Here is a 23,149-nt window from a genome sequence, read left to right as displayed (position 1 = left end):
TTTTTTTAAGTGTCACAGAAATGGCTGCTGATAATGTTGTTGGTTGTTTGCATTAGTAAGAAACTCCAAGCAAATGCTCTGTTTTGCTTTTTTTCTAGACACAGACACTACAGTGGCAAAGATGACAGCTAATTTAAAGGGTTCAAAGATGTCTGAGTTACCATCTTCAATGCCTGTCTTACAGACTGAGGATGGAGATGTTTGTCTTGCTTAGGAATGCAGACTGTAGTCTGTAGGGAATATGGTGCATTTGTGCTGAGGTGTTGTGCTGGGTCAGAATTTAAATAACATGACCAAGGTCTTAAAGATCTGTGGCAGAGCTGGGAAGTTAATCTAGACCTTTGTGGGCACCAGGTTGGGTGAAGGGGCCAGCAGAACCTACTGGAACAGAGGCAAAGCTAAAATGCTGCACTGCCAGAAAGGCTGACACCAAAGGGAGAGGAGGTCTCTGCATGAAACTAAGAACTGTGCTTTATGGAGATTGTTTCTCAGTATTTGCTACTGTTTTTGGCCTCAGACTTGAAGAGATGATGTTGGTTTGCTTTCTCAGTCCAATCTTCCCACGTAGAGAAGATAAGAGATAAAGCAGCTTTTATATGTGTGGCTCTAACACTTTAGTACATAAGTACTCACAGAGTCTTTGCAATGTGGAGCCTGAAAAAGCAACACTGAAGAACTTGAAAACTTCCCTTGCAGCAAAAAGTCCTGATGAGGCATGAAACCCCCCTTTTTAAACTTCTTTTACTATGTTGTGGTTGGTTTGAATCTTCTTTCAAGATTTGATTAACAGAAGTTAATGTTCGTTCTATTGGAATTGACAGGCAAGAACTAGCTTTTGTGGCTCTTAAACTACTCAGCTTCATTTTAGCTTTTAATCATCTACCAGAACTGATTCTTGCCTTGTGTAATTAGGCCTCTTATATTCCATGATCCCACAGCTGTGGAATTCACCCACCGCTGCAAAGCAGGACTCCAGAATTCAAGCTTTCATTTACAGACAGCATATAAAAAGGGGGCAGCTATTTCTTCAAAACTATTAAGACCCCGATTAAGATTCTAGCAGTTTCAATGACCAAAATTCCCTTAGAAGAATATAAAGTGAGTTTAAACTGGAATAGTACGATCTCCTGAAACACTTCTTCCAAGGGAATGCTGCTCTGTTCATCTGATAAGCCACTCCTTTTTGGGATGCAGAGGGTGTTGGCAATCTACAAAGATTACAAAAATAAATGTGGTGTGTATTTTTAACTGTTTAACTTTCAAGCTGATATTTTTCATCGCAAAATTCTGAAGTAGTTTGCAATAACATGGTGCATAGGCCCGCACTGGTAAAAGGAGAGGTTATGTGAGCTGAAGAGCTGATTTATGTTACTTGCTGGTCTGTAATTGCACCTTCAGGCTTATCTGCACAGGATGTGGCCTTCCAAGAGAAAGGAGCTAGGAATTATTTTCCTCTATTGGGAAAGCATTCTGGATATTCAAGACACTCTGTCAGAAGGAGGAATGGTAGAGGACCAAACCGTGGTTGTCCCTCTAGTTGGTAAAGAGAAGCAGTCTGGAATTGTTGCCAGGAGGAATGGGAAATGGCAAGCCCTGCAATAAGCAGAATTGAGTCCTGGATGAGATGTCCTATTGCAGCCAAGAGGTGTGAGAGTGAGAACACTGAGAAATTAGTTCAGAGACCCTAAATGTGGTGCTAAATGAACAGCAGTAACTTCCCTTTTATACTTAGCTGATTTCACTTATTTTACTGTTAGCTAACCTTTCACACTTCCGCTTATTGCACTCAGCTTATTTCTCAGTTGAACAAAATTGCTTGTTGAGGCTCTCCTTGACCACAGGGGATATATTGGTCACTTAATCCTTTTCATGCATTTTAGCTCTGCAGGTAAGCCTTACATTTCCCTGCCCAGGCTGAGAAGTCTCTGTATCTGATGATTCAGGTTAAAACCTTATATTCTTGTAGGTTTATTTTTAGTGGCAGAAAGACCGTGTTATTCTTAAATATTCAGACATTTCATTTAATTCTCCTAAAACTGCTGTGTTATTAGTGAAATTTCTGTTCATGGAGATGTTTTAGAGTAGGTTTGGAACCTGATGCTTCCATTTACTTCCCTGCTGCACTGCAGGTATTTTGGTGAAGATGTGCAGAAAGTCTCATGGGTTTTTTGTTTTGCTGAAGGGCTGCCTGTCTTCATATTTGATGAATCAAGTGTTAAACTGGTATGTTTCTTTAGCTTTGTCTTTTAAAAGAGAATAGTTTGACAAACTTCAGAGTTGTTTCACAAGAGAAAGTTCCATGATTAGGATTTAGATATTGAATGGCATGAGAATCGACATATGCCTGTGCAGAAGTTTTAACCACTTAATGCAGAATTTATTGCTGTGCATCTGCAATCTTAGAGCCTTGCTATATGTAAATGAAATGCTACCTATTACCTCTGGGTAACAGGGCAAGTTTAAAACACATGTATCCATAGAAGGGCTTCGGTACCTAGGAAATGTCTGGAGAAGTTCCTTACATTCATTCCACTGACCATTTGAAAGGCAGTGAAAATTTCTGGAAGAATAGCATTTACTGTTATTATTTCAGGATTAATCAATGCTTATTGGATCTTGAGCTTCTCTGCTCAATAGCTAAATGAAATTTTTATAATTCCTAAAGACAGTAAGTTGTAGTACCTTTCTTAAGGTACAAATGATCAGTTTTGAGCAAATTGACTTTATTAAATAAATTAAATTAACATCTATGATATTTATACAAAGTAACTCAGTTTTGTTTTGTAGTGGTTGTTAAAATGTCAAATTCTGAAGATCACATTAGCATTTCTAATTGCTTCAGGTTTGTTTAGTTACTGTTTCCAGTAGTTGCAGGAAAAGCTATTTAAACAAGTGACCTATTCCTTGGTTTAAGAGAGATTGGCTCACTCTCAGATGTTGATTTCTGTGGTTTACATGGATGCCTGAGAGGCTTAAGTAGCTTCCTAGCAAGCATAAAAATAGTAATGCTGATTTGAAGTTGTAGTTGCTTTCACAGATTGTAGAAATACATGGGACAGAATAATGTCTTACTGCTAGTTGGGAAAGCATGTCCAGGAAGACCTAGGTGTGCTCTGCTAAAGTCTGCTCTCAGCAGAGATGTTGCCTGAGTTGCAGGGAGGAGTCTGTGCTGGAGGCTAAAGAGTAACCCGCTCTGGTTAAGGAGAGTCCTTGCTAATACTTGAATCAAACCTGGATGGCTGGGGCTGGCTGCTGATTGTTGTCAACCAGAGACCTCATCTACAACAACTGGCTTTGTTTTAAAATGCCCTGAGAAAACATTATCCAAATACGGTTTCAAGTATATTTTGCTGCCTCTTTTAGGGGTTTCTGAGGGCTTGGTTGTGATTAGATTTTCCTTTTTTTGTGGTTTTCTTTTTGCATTAAAAGAGACAGTTACTTATGAATTAGTTTAATCAGAGTGAGAGTGGGTTGGATTTGGGGTTTTGTTTGTTTGTTTGTTTATTTGTTTTCTGTTGCAAAGGAAGCAGAGAGTTTTTAAAAAATTTAGAAGCCACATAGGGAAAAATGTTCTCACTGCCCTTGTTCAATAAAAAAGCAACAAAAGTCAGGGATCTTAATACTCAGTAAGATTTCTATTAGGAAAATGGTGGGGTTTAGCTATTAATGTATTTTTAAGGAAATGTCTGAGAGTGTCTGAAACAGGATAGAGAAAACCACAAATCACAAAAGAATGCTCAATAGTTGCAACTATTTCACTTAAAATATGTTTTCTTTTGTAGGCCCGGTATAATTTTCTAATCAAAGGTCATCTCTTACAATTTGAGAGGAGATATTAGAAAGCATACTGCTTCAGCAGGGTGGGGTGGGAGCTCTCTGTGCCCTTTCAAGTGCATTTTTGAACCTGGACAAGAATGCCAGGTCAAGAGTTTTCCATTTGTCTCTCTGCTACATGTCTTGTGCCATTAAACATGGGGTCCTTTTACCTCAGAAAAATGAGGATGTTAGTGAGCATTTATGCAATCATGGTGAATAGAGAATGTCCCATGCTAAAAGCATAACATGTTGTGGTTTGATCTATTTTTATTTGAGTACAGCAAAGTAGATAATATACTAGCATTTAAATAAATCTGAATTATCTTTAAAAACAATTATATTAATTCTATAGAAGGGCAATCGTGCTACCAGTTATTCTAATAGGAAGCCTTTATTAGGAAACTGAATAGTAATTTGTCCACATTTATTTTCTCTATTTCATGTTTCTCATTTATGTGAGGTGGTATCTTATTTTTTCACAGTTACTCCAACCTTTCTAAAGTGTTTGGCATGCCAGCATACTTATTGTAAAGGCTTAATTATTCTCTTTCCTTTGTTTGGAAATACATTGCACTTGCTTTCTTCACCTGATCTTTTCTTCCTTTAGTACCTATACAGTTGAGTAAGAGTTACTACCCAGATTGTTAGCTCCAATTTCCCTGACATGAGATACTTTCTAAACAGTTATCTGATTTGGATTCAGATTAAAAATGCACTTTCTTGTAGTTTGGAAATTGGTTTTCAAATTGAAGAGGCCAGCACAAGCAGAAGGTCACCAGTTAGCAGAACTGGTCTCATCTAGAGTTGTGATATTGTCCTTGTGTCACATTTTAGCCTCAACTTCTTTGATTTTCTATCACCAGGGTCCTCCAGGTCCTCCAGGTTTACCTGGTCCTTCAGGGAAGAGAGGTCCTCGGGTGAGTAAAACAACTCTGTTCTTCTGCACCTCTAGGCAGGTCAGGAAAAATCAAACTGGAGTTTGCATAACTTTGTTTTTTCTCAACTTTATTCATATGCTTAGTGATTGTGAAAGTGTATGATTCTTAACATTTGGCAGATAGGAGAAATGCTTGGTTTGTCCTACTTTAATTTGCTGTGAGCCCCCAGCCTAGTTAATTCCATGTATGGGTGCTTACACTGAGCATTGTTATATTTGCACTTGTCTTTTGCTGCTCCCAATATTACCTTCTAGTTTTTCCATGCTGCTTCTATCTGCTGCAATCTAAGGTCATGTTCATTTGCTTTTAGAAGGAGGGGGAGTGAGCAATGCAGGCCACAGCCACAGAGGAGCCAGGTGCAGGCTACAAAATTAACCACTGTGAGACAGAGAGAGGGGGGAAAAAGTACTCTCAAAAATCCCTTTTAGTCTCTTGAGCTTCAGCAGCTTGACAGATATCAGAACAGTTGGCTAAAGAAATGAGCTACAGTAGGAAATGCTTTTTTGTGAGTGGGCACACCCCAACAGCCGGCCCAGCGGCCTTGCCCTGAGCCCAGGGGCAGAGCAGGGCCTTTGCCACAGAGAGCACAAACCTGTGCTGCTGGATGGATTAGCTGACCGGGCAAAAGAGGGCGAATCTGTGTTTGTGCAATTGTGCACAAAAAACGTTTTCTTGAGGATTCCCTGAGGTCAGGGCTGGTTTGCAGGGGTTCAGGGATGGGCAGCTGCAGGGAGCAGGTGAAGGTTTGTTGTGTAGATGATTTCAGGCCACAGTAGCTGGGGATGGGAATGTTTGTGGCTAGAGTGCCCTCATCAAGGAAAATCCAAAGTGGGAGATAAGGGAGTAGTTTATATGCAGGCTCAGCAGATGTGTGGGAGGAGTTTTGATCCAGCCTTTGAGGAATGATTAAACAAGATGCTGCTCAAAGCATGTTGGAAGCCAGCACAGCACAGGATGTTCTAAACTTGGCCTGACTGGGTAGGAAGTGCACTGGGCAAAGAGGCTGAAAACCAAACTGATGCTTTAGTGCAGTTGGAGGCAAGGGAGCAGAAGAGACACATTTAAAAGTATAAAATGAAAGGCAATCCTTCAAATTCATCTCTTTGTGACTTCTTGGATCCTTCTGTGTAAGAGCTGACAATTCTTACAGTTCAGCTCTTTTACACTGCATACTGCCTGTGGCAAGGATATGTCTGGCATCAGAGGCAGGATCTCATGTACTCACATAGATCCTTACATTTGGGAATTTGTCCTTGTTTTAGAGCAGGCTGCCCATCTGTTTAAAGCCATGCCTGTTGGTGAGATTGCCCTTGCCCAGCTGCTATTTGTTTGGGACTTTTCTTCTGCAGGTCTTTTTACAGGTATGGAGTACTTAAAAGCACAGTGCTCTACTGTGTGAGTTCTCTGGATTAATTATCATGTAGGATATGCTTTCCAATGTGAAGAGACAGCTTACAGTAGGGTGCCTGGAAAAGTATGAAAATGGCTGAGGTTAATATTTACCAGAAGTTCTGAGTTTAAAATATATTGGCCAAGAAAGTCTATAAAACTATTTGATAAAAATTAAATTGTCTTGAAATATCAGTGTTCTTCAGTTTGTACTATACTGATTAATTCAAGCAGTTACAGCTAGTGATGATGTATGCTATGACAGGAGTTTTGTGACCCAAAAAGTCTCTGTGAAAACCTTGTTGACTCAAAGTTCATTTCCTCATCTAGCAGCCTGCCCTGTGACTTCTGTATTCTTTCACAAGAAGAAGACTTCTGTATTCTTTCTGCCATTTGTGATCCTGAAATGTGACTCAGGGTGTCAAAGGGAAGCAGCAAAGTGCAGAGCTGCATTGCCTGGGCCTTCATCAGAGTGTGTGTCCAAATCTGATCCTGACAGAGATCCACCTGGTTGGGACACTTAGGGAATGTGTGATTAATAGTTTGAGATTTCTATTGACAACTGATTTTGATCCCTGCAATTTTATGGTAAAGAAGTCCACATCTGACAATTTTTGTAAGTGTCTTGGCTTGTTCCAAGTTTCTTGATAATGACATTTCAGCAATTTCAGAATTGGTGATGACATGAAACTCCTCTGATGCCTCTCATTCCATGAAAATACTTTTGCACTTCTGTGTTCCAGTACTGTGCCCCAAGACAGTACCACTGCAAGCAGCAAAAGTAGGAGCCACTGTAGCATTGCAGCTATGTTGGCAGTTTCTATTTGTTTCCTTTCTCCTAAATCCCCGAGAGTGCCTCCAAAGTTGCCAGTGTGCAAATTAATCTCTCAAACAGTGTGCAAATTAATCTCTCAAACAGCACATGGGATTAGCATTTCTGTGGAGTTATGTCAACATTGTCATTAGTGAGAAGGAGCATTTAAGAGATACAGATTTCAGAGTTACTGCAAGGCATAATTGTAAGTTCAGCATCGTGTGGGGGAAAGCTGAGTTTATCTGTTGTTAGACCACTGAATAGACAAGAAATTTGAAAAGTATTATTACTGCATTTGGTATTTGGATTAGGGAATTTTGGCCTTAGTGAATTCAACAGAAGCTTTGTTGCCAATTTACCAGGGACAGGTTTTTGCCAGTTCAGTCCTTCAGCATTTGGAGGATGAATAGCTGCTGACAGCCATTGTAACAAATATTTTCCCTAATGTGCAATTTTTCAAGGAGTGAGGATTGCTGAATGTGTTGCAGGAACAGACACTTATACTGAAAGGTACAGATAGTTTTGATAACTTATTCAATTCCTGGAACAGGATAAGTTGAATTTTTTCAGTAATAAGTCTGATTTCTACACTAGCTGTGAGAGAATCAGTGTTTTTTGTCTTTTTTTAAAGAAGGTGGAATGCACCTTTCAAGTCACTGAGAATTCACCCACTTCCTTCCCTTTGCAGTGTATAGGTGGGTACCTCAGAATGTGATTTTATTGATTTTATCCCATGCCTTCAAGTGTTGTAGCTGGAGAGCAACATCGCAGTGACTGTGCCAAATACCTGTTAAGAATTACCTGGGAAGAAAATAGAAATAGAGATTTGTGAAAGAAAGGGGGGTACTCAACTTCACTTTTAATTTTTTAGGAAGATGTGTGTTTCATTTCTTGTGAATCCTTTGAAAATGCTAACCAGTGATTCTAAAAGCAGGAAAGATGCAGTAAAATGATTCTCTGCAAAATGTTCACATTTGTTTAGTGGTGTACTGAGTAATCCCACTCATTCTTGATTTGTTTGGGGGTTTTTTGTAGGGTATTCCAGGACCATATGGTAACCCCGGTTTGCCAGGATTGCCAGGTCCCAAGGTAAGTTTATTTATCCATGGTGCCATGTAAATACAAGAAATTTTTAATGACTTTTTGGAAGCCCCAGAACAGTTTCCTATAATAACAGTACTTGGCCTTTTTTGTTTATGGGGGAGATTGCTACTATAAACGTATTTTAATTAAATGTAATCAATCAAATTGAACTCCATATCAAAACAAAATAGCAGATTACTCAGTGGAAACGAAAACACCTATGTGTGTAGAATGATGACTTGGAAACTGTTATCTGTGCTAGTAATCTGTACTTCCCAAAAGAGTTCCTGTAAATCAGATCAGCCTCTGACAAACTGAAGTTTAAATGCTTAATTGCTGTAACTTTTTGCTTTGCTTTTAAAAAAAGGGGGAAATATAGACTATCATTCCTCATAAATTGCTATTTTATTGTCCATGTCCAGCCTTTGGTATTGAAATATTCTAACATCTCAGACATTATTATTGATTAATACACCAGAAGAATTTTCTGAAGATTTATGGATGTCGTATTTAAAATCAAAGACAAAATACTGGACTGAAAGCTCAAATAACACCTTCAAACTTGTGTAACATAGGCCCTTTAAATAGATTTGACAGATTTGTGCAGTTGCAGAATGCCTTCAACTCATATTTACTTTGAACAATTTGATAGATCTGTTAGGAAAAAGGCAGCACCATGATTTTTAGTATGATTCCTAATTGCAGGAATCTGACATGTCATGACAGGTGTTAAAATCTGCTGGAGGACATGAAAAGAAATTTAATAAAGCTTTCAGTGCCAAGTGCTGTAAAACCAAGTGATTCTATATTTTGTGTGTGCTTTTGTTTTTATTTTGTTCTATAGGAACAGTTAAACTTCGCTTCATTATTAATTTTCACTGTATTTATGCTGGCTATATTATAGAATACATTTCTCAAAAAATAATTAATTGGAATCAGTTACTCCTAGGCTTTATTTTATAATTTATTTTCTCCCTCCACTGGATGATAATTCTGATCAGTTCTGTAGCTCTGTCCATGATTTTAAGAATAGATTAACAACTGGGAGGTGTTTTTAAATTAATTTAAGGATATCTATGAGGTTTGGCTCTCTAAAAAATGGATTAGTTAAGGAGATCTGATTTTGTGGATTCTGGCAGTGTGGAAAGGCTGAGCCTGAGGAAACCTGTGCAAGGTTATGGCTCATGCAGTAATACAGCCAGATAATCCTGCATGGTGTTGGAGGAACAGCTGGTGTCCTGAAGTGATGGAGACATGGGCAGAGCAGTTTGGCTGGAGTGCCTGCCCTAATCCTGCTTGGATTTACCAATAAATCTGCTTTTCAAATTTTTGTGACATTAAGAAATTTTGAAAATGTGAATCTGATTTCAGTGTGAGCTTGCACTATTTTACTTTTTCAGTAAAGAACTAGGAAAAAAGTTATGAAAAAATGTCTACAATAGGAAGCATATTTACATTTGTTCTCCTCTTGCTGTAACAGTTGAGAATACTTGTTTTAGCATATATTATTAATAATTCTCTCCCCACTGGTATTGATGAGCTTAATTTCTCTGCAACAGGGCCCTAAAGGAGACCCAGGATTCTCTCCAGGACGGGCAAAACGTGGAGAGAAGGTATTATTTTCTTAATTATAGTAAAGTGTTTAGTCTGTCCAATTTTTTTGTGAAGTCTCATTTAATATTCAGACAAATTATAACAGAAAAAACTATGTTCTTTGTCATGAACCCAAGCAGCCACAGAACAGTCTAAAGCCCACCCACATATTTGTATGACTAACCTTAAATACATGTAGACTGCATCTATAATCCAAAATTATGGGGTGATCAATATGCATTTTTATAGTTCTCATTATTTTGAGTTCTTAATTTTTTCTCTCAAGTTAAATTTGCTCGCTCTAATTAATGGACATTAATTTACTTGGATTATAACTGACTTCCAGGGTGCAGTCTTTGACTTACTGAGTTTGAGTTCAGACACTAATCATGAAAGAGTTGAATCTCTTCACTGTGAGTTGTGAGCAAGAAGAAAAAGAGCTGAAACAACCTTCCCTGTCTGCAACAACCATAAAATCTGCAGCTTTTTTCCATCTCCCTAGCATTTGAGATGCTCTAATTCTTATTCCCATATATCATCATGTGGTTGTGAAGTTCAAAGAACCTGAAGAGAATAGCAGTATTCCACCACAGCCTCTGTGTCCATATGCATCTCTCTGGTCTTTGACACAGAATAGATTGATGCTGTGTTTTACACAGCACACCCATAACGGTGTGCTGTGTAAAACACAGCATCAATCTATTCTGTGTGCTCTGTAAAACACGGCATCAATCTATCCTGGGCCTTGGCTGGGGAGTGTTGGCATAACATAGGAACAAACAATACCGGGAGTAGTTAAATATATATATTAATTTGAGGTGAAACCACTTGCTCCTGAGGAAGGGGTTGCCTCAAAAACTGTATGGCTTCTTCACTACTGTTTGTGTTGGCTAAAAGTAAGTGTTGTGAGGTTGTGAACTGAGTCTGTTCCAGCCATGATTTGACCATGTTGCAGGAGCAGGAATGTTGTACCTGGTGCTTGCAATTGAGGAACTGTTGCCTTTTCAATTTTCTTCCTTTAAAAAATAATAAAAATCTATGCCTAATCAAACAACATTAGCTGCTTCTTCATACTAAATGACTGAGAATGCAGAGAAAGTGTTAAGTCCTACATGTTCATAGGCCTGTGTCATGTTCCAGTGAAACATATTGATTCTGCATGTTTTTGTTGTACAGGGAGATTCAGGTCCCATCGGCTTTCCGGGCCCTCCTGGGATCAAAGGCCAGAAGGTAAGATTCTATTTCCATTTCCATATAATTCATCCTGGCTGAAATCACTGCTCATCAGGTGGATGTGAAATGAAACCATTTTAATTCCATTGTGTTCAAGTTCAGAATAGTTATATGCTTTAATACAACATATAATAGTTTTTTCATGTGTTTTTCTGTATTGTGTGTTTTGTAGTGTAGAAGAAGTTCTGTGGGATCATGAGCTCAGTATTTCTGCATTTGAATTATTTTTCTTTTTCCAAACCTGTGCCAGAATTGCTAAAATACAATTCAGGTGGAATAAGTTCCAGGTTTAGATGTTACGTAATGCAATATTTTTTAATGTGAGAAATGTCAGGTGCCATTTACTGCATTTAAGAAATATATCCAAATTATCACAGTCCCATGCATACAGGAAAGCAGAAGGTAGACAGTTTTGGGAAGGGACCATCAAGAATGTTGATAGACAAAATGAGACAACCTGAAGAAAATGAACACATTGGATAGAGTGAGTATAGTTTATGTGGAAGGAGAGGTCACCTCGCATTAATCCGATAGGCTTCTCAGATGATGATAAACTAGTGACAAAAATCAGCAAGAAAGATGAGAGGAAACTGCTATTAAATGATATCTTTGCAGAAGATAGTTTTGTCTTACAAGTGTAATAGAAAAATGTGGAGAACAGGTATCACAGCAGACTTTTTAAGTAGTGTGTAACACTGAAGACAGCTGCAAAAGGATGGAATGAATTGCTAGAAGCATAGACCCTGGTATTTTTAACCTTACTCTTTGATATATGGAGAAGGAATATTAATTAATGTTTACCTGCTATTGAATTGAAAGAAAAATGGAATTGCAACAAAATTTATAGTTGGTAGTGTTATGTTGTAGGGTGGTTTCATTCAAAGTTGTCTTGATCTTAAAATGTTTGACTTTTTTTTGCCATCTAGTCATCAGTTTCTAGAATTGACCAAAACAAGTAAAAATGTGACCAGAAGAGGAAGTTCTCATTAGCACCATGAGAAGCATGGAAATTTATTTGCTAAACATGTGGACCACTGTTCAGTGAACTGGGAAAATATATGGCTGTGACAAGAATTTGCATTCTCTCTGTTGAGAGTTAACCTACAAATCTGGACACTGATAGGTTTTGTCACTGCTGATCTCAGACAACATTAAGATTCTGCAAGTGCTGTATTTTTAATCAGGTTTATAGTTTTGCTTTGAAAGCACAGTATTTTTTGTTTAAAGCTTTTTAGATGGGAAGCAGCTGTCACTTGTTCTGGATTGAGACTGACATTTGGGGGCAAGGAAATGAAAATCTTATGGGCATCATACTTTATTCCTGCCACAAGAATTCACTCCTTGTCTGATGGCTAGATTCTGTGGAGAATCATGCTCACTTGATCACTGGAAATTTTACTCTCTGTTTCCATGTTGTGCACATCAGACACTAACTAGAACCATGTTTGAGACACAATCCAGGTCAAGCAGAAGTTAAGAATACCAACTGTTGAACAGCACTACACCTGTAAACAGTTAAAAGTATTTCACACTTATTTTTTTTAATGACAAGCCCATAAGTTATTGTGTTTAAAACAATTGATCTGTGGTTAATGCTTTTTGGTATGTGTAAATAGGTAAACGTGCTGTTAGCTCATTGTGATCTCAAATTATTTTCAAAGGGTTGTGAGCAAAGTAGCTGTGAAGTAAACCAGCTATAAGAAAGAAACTGCAGAAGAATCAAATACTTCCTTTTTCCTTTGTACCACAGCACTACTGAGAAATTATTAGATATTAAATATAATGAGATATATTAAATAATTTTATAAAGTTACTCATATAATTAAATCAATGTTTTTCAATATTATATAATTATTGTGTATAGTAGTTATGTTATGATATAATGTTATATTTCGATATACAATATATATACTGAATAGATAGAATGTTGGAAATATGCTTTCTCATCCAGGTAAGAAGAAAGATAAAAAAAGTCCTACATATGAGTGAATGGTGTGCCATATTATTTTTTTTTATCATTTCTAAATCAGCACTCGAAACTTTCCTTATATCAGTCTGGAGACCTCATAGAGCAGAAGGCCTCTTTTTCCCCCTCCCCTAAATGGCCCTGCTTGACTCTACAGAGAGGCAAGTACTTGTCCCTGCAAACCAGAGCACCTGGGGGGTGTCAGCCAAAGGCCAGCACTCCTGGGCATGATCTTGCCTGAGACCATGGCAGTCCATCAGAATGACTGCAGTGCTGGGGTTGCAGGGACTTTGCAATGACACTGGAAAAGATTTTTACAAAGGCTGGCTACAATTTTTGCTCTAGCTTATTTCCTATCTGTGTGTAACAGTAAATCATGAGGACCTGGGTCTATAAAATCCTGAGAAAATTTGTGTACTGAAGTAGAGCATGGTAAGAAAAATGGAAGGAAAAGGCTTTATTTCAGCCTGAGAAGGGCACCATATTTCATTTTGTCTTTAGTTTGGCATCATGTAATGGTAAGGCTGATAAGCAAATTTCAAGAGCAGTATACCTATGGTAGTGACAGCATTATGCTACCAAGTGTCAGCTTTATGCTCCTGAGTGTCTCCCAGTGCTTCTTCTACAGAGTCCAATTTTCCTTGAGCAGAAGGAAACTCCAGTTCTGTGAGAGAAAAGTGGTGTTTCCATTCCTTGGGATATTTGGGCTGAGTTGCTAGGTGAAGTCTTAGTTGTGGAATAAACATCAGCAAACAAGATAGAATGGAGCTATGAAGGAAAAATAAAACAAAGCCATTCTCTGATGAAACATTTTTTCAGAACTGGAGGCAGTATGGTGACTGTGTGGAGCTGATAAGTAAGCATTGTGAGGACTCATGTGACAGTGCATGGGAGTCCATTTATTTGCTAGACATGGCCTGAACAGTCCTTGCTGATATATACAGACTGCTATATACAGCCTTCATTCAGTCTGGGTCCCACTGTGCTGCATATGGTAGAAGTCAGACACTTAAACTTTCTGCGTTTTAGTCGGCAGTAAATATTTTTTCTCTCACGCAGACCAAAGTGTTCTTACAACTTGCTATGTTTTTGAAATGTGCTTGAAGTCTGTAATTGGAAGCTTCAAACCATTCTGTTCCACATGGAGCTTTTCAGTCAGAGAATTAATCTTCATTAGAGTTTGGAAGGTAATTAATTTTTCAAACTGGTGCATGTGAACTTGTATTCTTATTCTTAATTTTCATCTTAGCTCAGACTAAACTGCATCTTAATTATATGGGTACGCTCAAGAATACAAACTCAAGCTAATAAAAAACTAAGAATTTTAAGAGGATTAGCTAAGTCACAGGAAAAGAAACCTCTGTGTGAAAACTCTCTCTTTGGAATGGTACTCATTTTAGCATGGTTTAGCTCCATTCCCAACCAGCACTGAGTTAGAATGAATTAGGACCATGTTAGCTCAGAATAAAAAAATGGACATATTATTCTAAAATATGATTTCAGAGCAGTTTTCCTCTGACAGAAGTAAAATGCTGTTGTATAGAAATGCTCACAGCAGTAACCAATCCATCTCACTTTCTTGTGTGCCTTCTTTTGCGTCTGTTCATGCAGGTGGGAATCAGCAAAACTGACCTACTTTGAAACTAAATTGTGATAAACTTTTCTTTGAGCATTTCTGTGAATAGCAGCATTTTCTTTCCTTTTTTTCTAGTATGAAAACCAAGAAACTACTGATAGATCTCTTCTAGATACACCTACTTTAGTTGATTATTTAATTATAGAGAGAAGATAAGATTCATTAAATAAAGGGTTGGCTGGGACTGTAAAAATTGTAGTTTTCTGAGACGTATTTCAAAAGCTAAAAAGGAGTTACTGCTTTATGCCAAAATTCTCACCAAGTAAAATAATTTTATCTTTTAATTTTGTATATGATAATAAAGTTAATTTCATGCAGCAATACTATTGTGGTCACACAGAAGCTTATCTGAAACTTTGGAGTACCTGATCTGCTGAAATCAGTTACAGAATTTCTTTTTATTACAGTGAGTCTCAAGTCTCTACTGACTGATGAGTATCATCATGCTGCAAGGCAGACAGATGTTTAACATCAGCCAGGACACTCCCGCTGCTCAGTCAATGTCTTTGTGTCCAAGTTTATGATAGATTTCCATCCAGAATAAGATTTGTTTTGGTCTTTGTCTTTCAAGCTGTAGCTTTTGGACTTGTGTATTCCCAGTATCTCTTGCAAGGGATGTGGAGACCAGACGCTTGGCTTCTGCATCAGTCATGCAACTGTTACAGCCTCCCTTTTAGGCCTGATTGTCTGGGTATGTTTAATCCAGTGTAAAGATGTTCAAGAAGGAGGTTCCTCTTTTGAGTGTACTGATGGGCAGATTCCAGCACTATTTTAGGTTTGTTTTTTTTTTTCTTTGACCTAAAATATGCTGGAAATGGTCAATTTCAAATGTTTTTACAGGGAGTAAAGTTCAAGAATTTAATCTCTTTTTGTGGTTCCAGCACCATAGAGAAGTTTTCTAGGATGAGGCTGTTCTCGCTACCAATATACATTCCATAGTATAAGAGCCCAAACTTTTTCTATATTAATTTTAAAAGGACGTTTTGTGTCCTGGAAGGTCTGTCTTTCCTGTGTCCTAGAATAGTCTGGGATGACCCTCTACTACCACCCTTTGAATTGCCTTGTTCAGAAAGGACATTGTGACAAGGATTTCGGATGGGGAAATGCACGGTATAGAATCTAGTTCTTCAATTTCAGCAACAACTGGTGACAGCGTCCCATGTACTCAATTGTTTAAAAGAGTACAAATCTGGAACTGTCTTTAAGCATACTGATACCTTGAAATTGTCTAAACTGCCAAGAAGTTTTTTCATTCTTTTCTCTAACTCAACTTTCATATGAGGTGCTAAATGTAAACAACACTAATGCTACAGGCAGACAAGACTGGATTTTTTTTCTTTGATAAAGGTAGTAGAGAGTAGGAAAAGAAGGTCCATTTTGTTTAAGTGGATTTATCAGGGATCTCTTTCTCTACCTGCAGGGTCTTAAGGGTTACCCAGGACTGCAAGGGCCACGGGGTGAGCAGGTAAGGGATGAAAGCACAGTGCACTGTGCTCTGCAGATGGACAATTAGGACAGGGGAATGTACAATCTGTTATAAGTGTTCAATATAAGCAATCAGTGTAAACCACTAACTGCTTAAGGAAATATTGGACAGTTCTTGAGCAAGAATTCAGATTGTTTAGAGATCAGTGTGTTAAAAAAGTGGTCTAAATGAAATGGAAAAGACCAGCTTGTTCTTCAACTACCACATCAGCTTGGATGTTGATGTAAAATTCTTAAAAGAGGCACTTTTTGCATTCTTTCAAACCTCTACTGATTTAATGCATTTTGCATCTCCTGGCATGTAGGAAATTAAATAGTTATTCAGCACTTTTTTACACTTCCAAGGCAGTTCTAAAAGAAATCTGAATATAATTTCAAAGACATCCAATTGCTAATGTCTCTTGTTAGCATTGATGAGGCTCCTAATGGCAGAGTAGATGGAAGGACTCTCCATTTGGATCACACTGAAAAGGAAATGGTGATGATAACAGATGGTAGACATCTGAGGGCAGATGAAAACTCAAGGACATCATCCATGACTTTCATGAGTTTTACGCACAGACCTTAACTGAATGTGTGGTGGTTTTTATTACAGTTTCACACGAATTTTTTGGTGATAATTAATCTAGCAGTGAGACAGAGATAAACAGTGGAAAAAAAAAAAGTTGATTCTTAACATCAGGAGAAGAAGGTGGAGAGAATTGTGTACATTCATGATTAATGCAGTGCTATACTGACCTGATTCTGGAAGAAAAAAACCCAAAAATTTGCTTTGTAAGGACAGAAGATTCTTTAATGAAAAGTTTAATGTATTTGTTTCAAATACAACTAAGACCAGTGCAGTTACCTCATTATAAGGACCTACCTCCTATAGCCCTCCTGAATTATTTTTCACAAATAGCTTCTGAGTTTTTATTATGGAAATAAGGTGTGCTCTCCTGTATTTCACAAAATCTTAGACTCCTTTTAAAGGGTATGTAACTGAAATTGGCAGTGTTACTTATGTATGATGAGTCAATTTTTGGGTGTTGTGTGTAGCTTGTTTAAAGACTAGTTTTTCCGTGCGCTTAAGCTGTGTCATACAAGTAAATGGTAAGAGAGAAATGATAAAACAAACTCCAAACTATGACATTAAATGTGTTTGTTGTTTCTTTTCCCTTTTTTTCTTCCTTTTCCACTTAGGGAATTCCAGGAATGGCTGGCAGTATTGGGGCAGTTGGTTACCCTGGCAGGCAGGTGCAGTAACTATACTAATGTCTTTGCTTTTTTTTTTCTCCCTCATCTATTCTTTTCAAAAGTATCATATCTAACTCATTTGAAACTCCTTTTTACTTGTAAAAATGTATTTGTTTACATCCTGTAATTTTTCTTTGACACAAACCTCTTTCTCTGGTAGTACCCTGGAGAGAATATTGAGTCTTCTGGCTTTTAAACTTCAATGGGTTGAATGCAGTAATGCTGTTTCTTTCTGGAATATGTAAATGGCATTACCAATGTACTGAATGTCTGAACACTTTAAACTCCCTTCATAAACCTCATGTGGTTCTGTGTGGTTTATCTTCTTTGTATTACAAGTCCAGAAGCAGTAGGAAACTGCCTGTTCTGATTTTTCACCAATGTGTTTACTTCACTGCTGAAACTATTTCTTCAGTCCTTTAGGGAAGCAGAACATTTAAAGGTTCTTTTTCCCCCCCGCATTGGGATATTTAAGAAGAACCAATAAAGCTAGAAAGCAGCTTTCTTTATACACAAGTACTTATATAAATATTGATTTACTTATAAGGTAACAGATACCTCAGTGCAGTAATACAAGTAAGATATAATGTAGAAATGCTCATTATTTTCCCCATGTAAAGATATATGAGCCAAATCAACAACGATTGGCTTTGTGGTTTTGTGTCTGCTTAAAGGGTGAATTTGACCAATACTTCAATGTTTTGTTGGATTATGTTTGTACTGGCAATATATTTTAAAATTCCACTACAATATTTTATAGAGTAATGGATGATAACATTTTTGTGTCGAATCACGTAAGATGTTTAGAGCATTTGGGCCACATATGCAATTCTGACATTAGCTTGAGCATAATTGAAATGTTTCCAAATATAAAAGCTCATAAAAAATCCTGTGAAATTATGTCACTCTAATGCCTGATCACTGTGTCTGGAAAAAACTTTCTCCCATAAGAAATAATTTTAATGTAATGGAAGCTTCAGTCATGGTCTATCTTTCAGCCATGCATTAATGGGAGAACTTTCTGAACATGGTCACAGGGGACTACTTGATGACACTTCTTCAGTCTTAAAGATTTCAAGAATGTGTTGCCAGTTAACAGTTAACATGTGCTGTTGCAGTTCTTTTACACAGAGCAGTTCTGATGGTTTAAAATTAATTACAACACATGTATTTTTGTAACAGGGCTTAGCTGGACCAGAAGGTAACCCAGGTCCTAAAGGAGTAAGAGTAAGTAAGCACCCTTATCATGTTGATATGAATGTCTGTTTTTACCCATACAGCAGATAAGAAAGGAGGTGAGGAATTTAATTCAGCTCTGCCAGTTGTATGCCTGCTGAACCACTCTGCCTTTATAGAACCTGTAAATGAGAAATCAGTTTTTCTTTCTAAATATGTGCAAGAGTTTATTTTTTTCACATGGTGAGCAGTGCAGAGCAGTTTTCCATAGTTGCCCTTCCTCTCACTTGCATGCAGGCAAGAGAAGAAAGCAGTGCTGGGTGTGTGAGGGCTGGAGTGAAGAAAAGTGGATGTTTCAGGCCTGAAGCATTATATCCATAATGGAAGCTGTCAAGAATGGAGACATATCTGACACTTGCAATCTGTAACAGCTACAGAAGCTGATAAAGGGAAACAGCCTTGTCACATAAAAGCCACAAAAGGGATCTTGAGATTTTAGAATGATTCAGTTGTAGTTCTATGTATGACAGGGATTGAAGGTTCTTAATGATCTGTGCAGTCAAGATTTGGTTTTGGTTATTCTTGGAAGTAAAATAGGTTGTTTTTTTCCTCCTGGGTGGGGGTGTTTTTTGCTGTTTTATGGTGCTCTTTCTCTGTTTCTTAGTGGTTTGGGTTTTTTGGGGGGTTGTGGGTTTGTTAGTTTGTTGGGTTTTATTTTGGTTTGGGTTTTTTGGGTGGCTGCTGTGTAATTTTGTTTTCTTTAAATAGGCACATGTACATGCCTGCACATGCTTGTGCATGTATAAGTATTTCTTCAGACTGACTCTCACCATCAAGGAGTAGACTCAGGTTTCCAGAAACTTGTATGTTGCTGGCTGCATCTAGGATTTGAAGGAGGCTTTTTCTGGGTGTTTTCAGGCCCTCAGCTCATGTACAGGTTGCTCAGCAGTTTACTGTGTTCTCAAGTATCTATTAATCTTACTGTGTTGCAAGTATTGTATTTGTCTTGTTTTTTTAGTGTAGTTAATAAAAATCTTTACCTGCAGCAGCTTCTTAAACGTATGTCTGGGGGTTTTGGGGTGGGTTTTTTTAATGTCAGTTTTCATTACAGTGATGGGACAAATTAGTTGGTCAGGATCAAGTGCCAACAGATATTACACCCTCAGGGTTGTTTCTTTTATGTTTCTTCAGTTTATTTTTGTTCAGATTCTCAAGCATTTTGTCTTATTCTCGCTTCAACCAACAAGACATAAGTGATCCCAGTCACTTCCTGAAAAGTCACTGCTTCTCTGTTTACACAAAGCTAAAAATGGCCAATGCATGAGTAATTTTAGGGAGAAACACCTGTCATGTCTTAAGGCTAAGTCCTGTGTATAAATTCTAAAAGTAACTTCTAGTAAAAATGATGACACACATCTCTTGACACAGTCCTGTGCCGTGGAGGTATATAGCAACATGATATGATTTATCTTCAGAGCTTTAGGTTTAAAATATTCCTGTAATCAAACGGAGTTCTGTTTCTCAGCTGTTTTAAGAAACTGTAGAAGGTAAAGTGCCTTTGTTTTCCTTACTCTCATGAGGTTTGAATGACAAGATGGGTACATCTTTCGTAATTAAAAAAAAGGTCAACCCTCAAGAAATGAAATCATTACAACTGGACAACTGGGGAGAGATATAAAAGCAAAGAATTCTATTTTAGTAAATAAGTTAATATTTTTATTCCAATCTCAGTTTGAATCTGGTAGCGCAGAATCCATTTCTCCATACAGGTGAGGAATGGTGGGAGAGAAATGCATTGTGACTGAACTATAAGAAAAACATTCTGCTTATATTAGGATAAACATTTTATTGTAAGAACTCTTACATATACTAGTGATCACACACTGTTATTAAAGATGAGAACTTCTTTTCTGATGGAGTTCAACAATAAGGTTAACTTAAGAAACAAGTTGCTGATTTCATCTATTCTAATAAACAATGCATCTGCTGCAACCTTGTCGTATTAGAACACTTTCTTAATACTTTTTGATTAACCGATTTGTACCCTTATAACAGGAAATTGTTATTGCTGTTGGTTGGAAAGTAAATCCTAGTCACATTTAAATTTCTAGAGCTTCACTGGTAGTTTCAAATGAGTCTGAATTTAATCCCTGTGTGATGAACCCATAGCTGGCCAATACTGAGGGACAAGCAGCATTGAAATCAAGTACTGTTCTTATGTTTTTAGGGTTTTATTGGACCTCCAGGTGTGGCAGGACCACCAGGACCTGAAGGAGAAAGGGTAGGCCTAATGGAACATTAATGAAATGTTGATGTCTGTGTGGCAATGCAATAGATGCTAGAATGTGGGAAAATGTGCAAGGTATTAATTCAAATATTTTTTGCTAAAAGCAAAACTGATGTGAAGAAAATAAGATGTATAGGTCATACCAAATTTGTCTAATCAATTAAATACCCTGGTGCTGAAGTAGAATGGGGAGCAGCTGTAAAGTATTATTTTAACTTACAGTTGCTAGAATTAGGGTTATTTTTTCCCTTCAACAAAGCCTGAATGAATATTGTTCATTGAAGCAATTTCATTTTGTCAGTAATTAATATTTGTCTCTTGTTGGATGATCTTTGCAGTAGAACCAGCCATGGAAGTCTTAATCTCTATCACTCTGTACTTGAGCATTTTCTTATTTCATTTGAGCAAAAAGGTTGTCTGGACATGTACTTTGATGGAAGCAAGACAAGGTCCTTCTTCATAGTTGTTCTGACATTAGCACAGTAAAGACAAGCAAAGTTTGTTTCTGCTATTGTACGTTGTCTCTCTGGTACTTTGCCCAAATCCTTTTTCAATATTTTCTTTAAAATGGTGGTGCTTCTCACGCTTTTTCCAATCAAATGAAGGTTTGATTACTTGAATTTAAGCATTGAAGAAAAGAAAACCTACTTATGATGGGTTATTTCTTTCTCAGGGTATCCCAGGCCTCCGTGGACAAAGAGGTCCTAAAGGGAGACAGGTAAATCTTCTAATACTTGTTACAATTCTCACTGCCAATGCAAATCCACCTAAAATTAACTCCGTAACTTTAATCAGCTGAAAAAAAGTTAGGTGTTTTTTTTGCCATGGATGACTTTCTATTGTTTTCAATCAGTACTTTTCAAAACTGCAGATTCTGTGGAGGTTAAAAGTGCTAGATGTTCTCAAGTGTAGATGACTTACCACTACGAGCCTTGTGGCAGGTTACTGATATCAGCTATGAGAAGGGTTACAAGGTGACAGAAACACATAAATATATTGTATAAAATTGGTGTTACCACAACGTGCAGATATAATGCAGGCTTTTAAATCTGGTGTTGGTTTGGATGTACATCAGCTGCTTCTAATGTCTGATGTTACTGGACTATGGTAAATTAAAGCTGTCCTCTTCTTAACATATATTTCTACAGCTGAGAATAAACACATATTTGCCCAGTATACATTATCAAGGTTTACATATTTCCTGTGGTGTATCTTCAATGCCAAATGTTTTGTTTTCTGCTGCAACCATATTATTTTAGCTCTTTGAAGCTATCCAGGAGTTTCCAGTTTTAACTTTCTTGAGGTTTGAGATTGGAAACCACCATGGAGTTCTCCAGTTGTGCAGTCAGCTGTGCTCAGCAGTTCAGATGCTTTTCATCTACAATGTTGAACAAGTTTGCTCAACAGTAATATGATTGGCATTGTTTGACCCTGGATGTATGCTGTGAAACTTGAATATGGCTTGAAGTACTTTGCTGATCACAAGCTTAGAGAAGATGTATTATTTTAGCCCCAAACAATGACAGCTGTGATGAGAAAGTCTTTTGGCTTTGTGCCCTGGAGTTAACAATGCTTTGGGGCAGGGCACTGTCACTAAAAGAAATTTGGCATGGGAATTCTACAGTTCCTGAAGTCAGACTCTTCACCTTTTTTTCTATGGTGCAACTTATTTCTTTGGATGAAACTGTCACTAATAATACTTGAGATGATAAAAACCCTGTCTGAATGGCAGAGATCGTTTTGAAAGAAATCAGATCTCAAGTGTAATCTCATTTTTGGAAAGTGACTTCAAAGTACAAGTGAGGTGGATCATGCAGGGGATTGTAAACACCATTCACAAAATGCTGCTACTCAGTAGGTTTATTGAACAGTTGTTCATATTTGTAACATTTCTGGCATATTTGAAATGGAACAAAATAGTCAATTGTCTGCATCTATAGAGTGAGGATTTGTTTGAATTTTAGATTGGTTTTGGATACAATGTCCTTTTAAGAAAACATTTCATAATAGAAGTATATATGTTCAGTTTCTTTCCATTGCATCATCATAATGTGAAATTTGGCTAGTTCTGTAGTATTTTAATGCATTGTCTGTCCTGTTAGTATGATGCATTTTGCTTTTTCATACACATTTGGTGGAAGATTTTTACATAATTTTCTTCTATCTGTGATTAGTTAAAACCAGTTGTCTGTGTGTCAGAACAGACATTGTAAATTTTAGCAAGAATTTAGTAACCAAGCCCATTGTAACTGTAAAAACAGTTCATGTTCTGTTTTATATTAAAGTTATGAATAGACATCCTTTGTATGCTTAATAACAATGTTAAATGATAATACTGATTTAATAAAACACTTGTCACACAATATATTATTATATTGCTTCCAGTTTTAGACTTCTGTGGCTTTTCATTCTGCTTTCATTTTTCTACTTACTAAGATAGATTTTTCAGTATCAGTTCAAAGATACATGCTTTGTATCTTTGAATTGTGAGTGATTT

General features: G+C 37.3%; 1 protein-coding gene across 5 annotated transcripts in view; it reads left to right on the top strand.

Annotated features, from left to right (window-relative positions):
* COL24A1 (collagen type XXIV alpha 1 chain) overlaps positions 1–23,149 on the top strand; it is a 121,531-nt gene that overhangs the window by 15,225 nt on the left and 83,157 nt on the right. For all 5 annotated transcript variants that reach the window (XR_014853747.1, XM_085067994.1, XM_085067993.1 and 2 more), the window contains exons 4-12: positions 4,680–4,733; positions 7,993–8,046; positions 9,600–9,653; positions 10,810–10,863; positions 15,889–15,933; positions 17,136–17,189; positions 18,372–18,416; positions 20,593–20,646; positions 21,326–21,370. Coding sequence is in view for 4 of the 5 variants with exons in the window: in XM_085067994.1 (XP_084924120.1) it covers positions 4,680–4,733; positions 7,993–8,046; positions 9,600–9,653; positions 10,810–10,863; positions 15,889–15,933; positions 17,136–17,189; positions 18,372–18,416; positions 20,593–20,646; positions 21,326–21,370 (459 nt within the window). In the remaining variant the exon portion in view is untranslated. The remainder of the gene's footprint in view (positions 1–4,679; positions 4,734–7,992; positions 8,047–9,599; positions 9,654–10,809; positions 10,864–15,888; positions 15,934–17,135; positions 17,190–18,371; positions 18,417–20,592; positions 20,647–21,325; positions 21,371–23,149) is intronic.

Source organism: Lichenostomus cassidix, chromosome 8 (assembly GCF_008360975.1).
Source record: "Lichenostomus cassidix isolate B80296 chromosome 8, HeHo_3.0, whole genome shotgun sequence".
Taxonomy (NCBI): Eukaryota; Metazoa; Chordata; class Aves; order Passeriformes; family Meliphagidae; genus Lichenostomus; species Lichenostomus cassidix.
The sequence above is the reverse complement of the archived record's forward strand: the minus strand, read 5'-3'. Positions and strand labels throughout refer to the sequence as shown.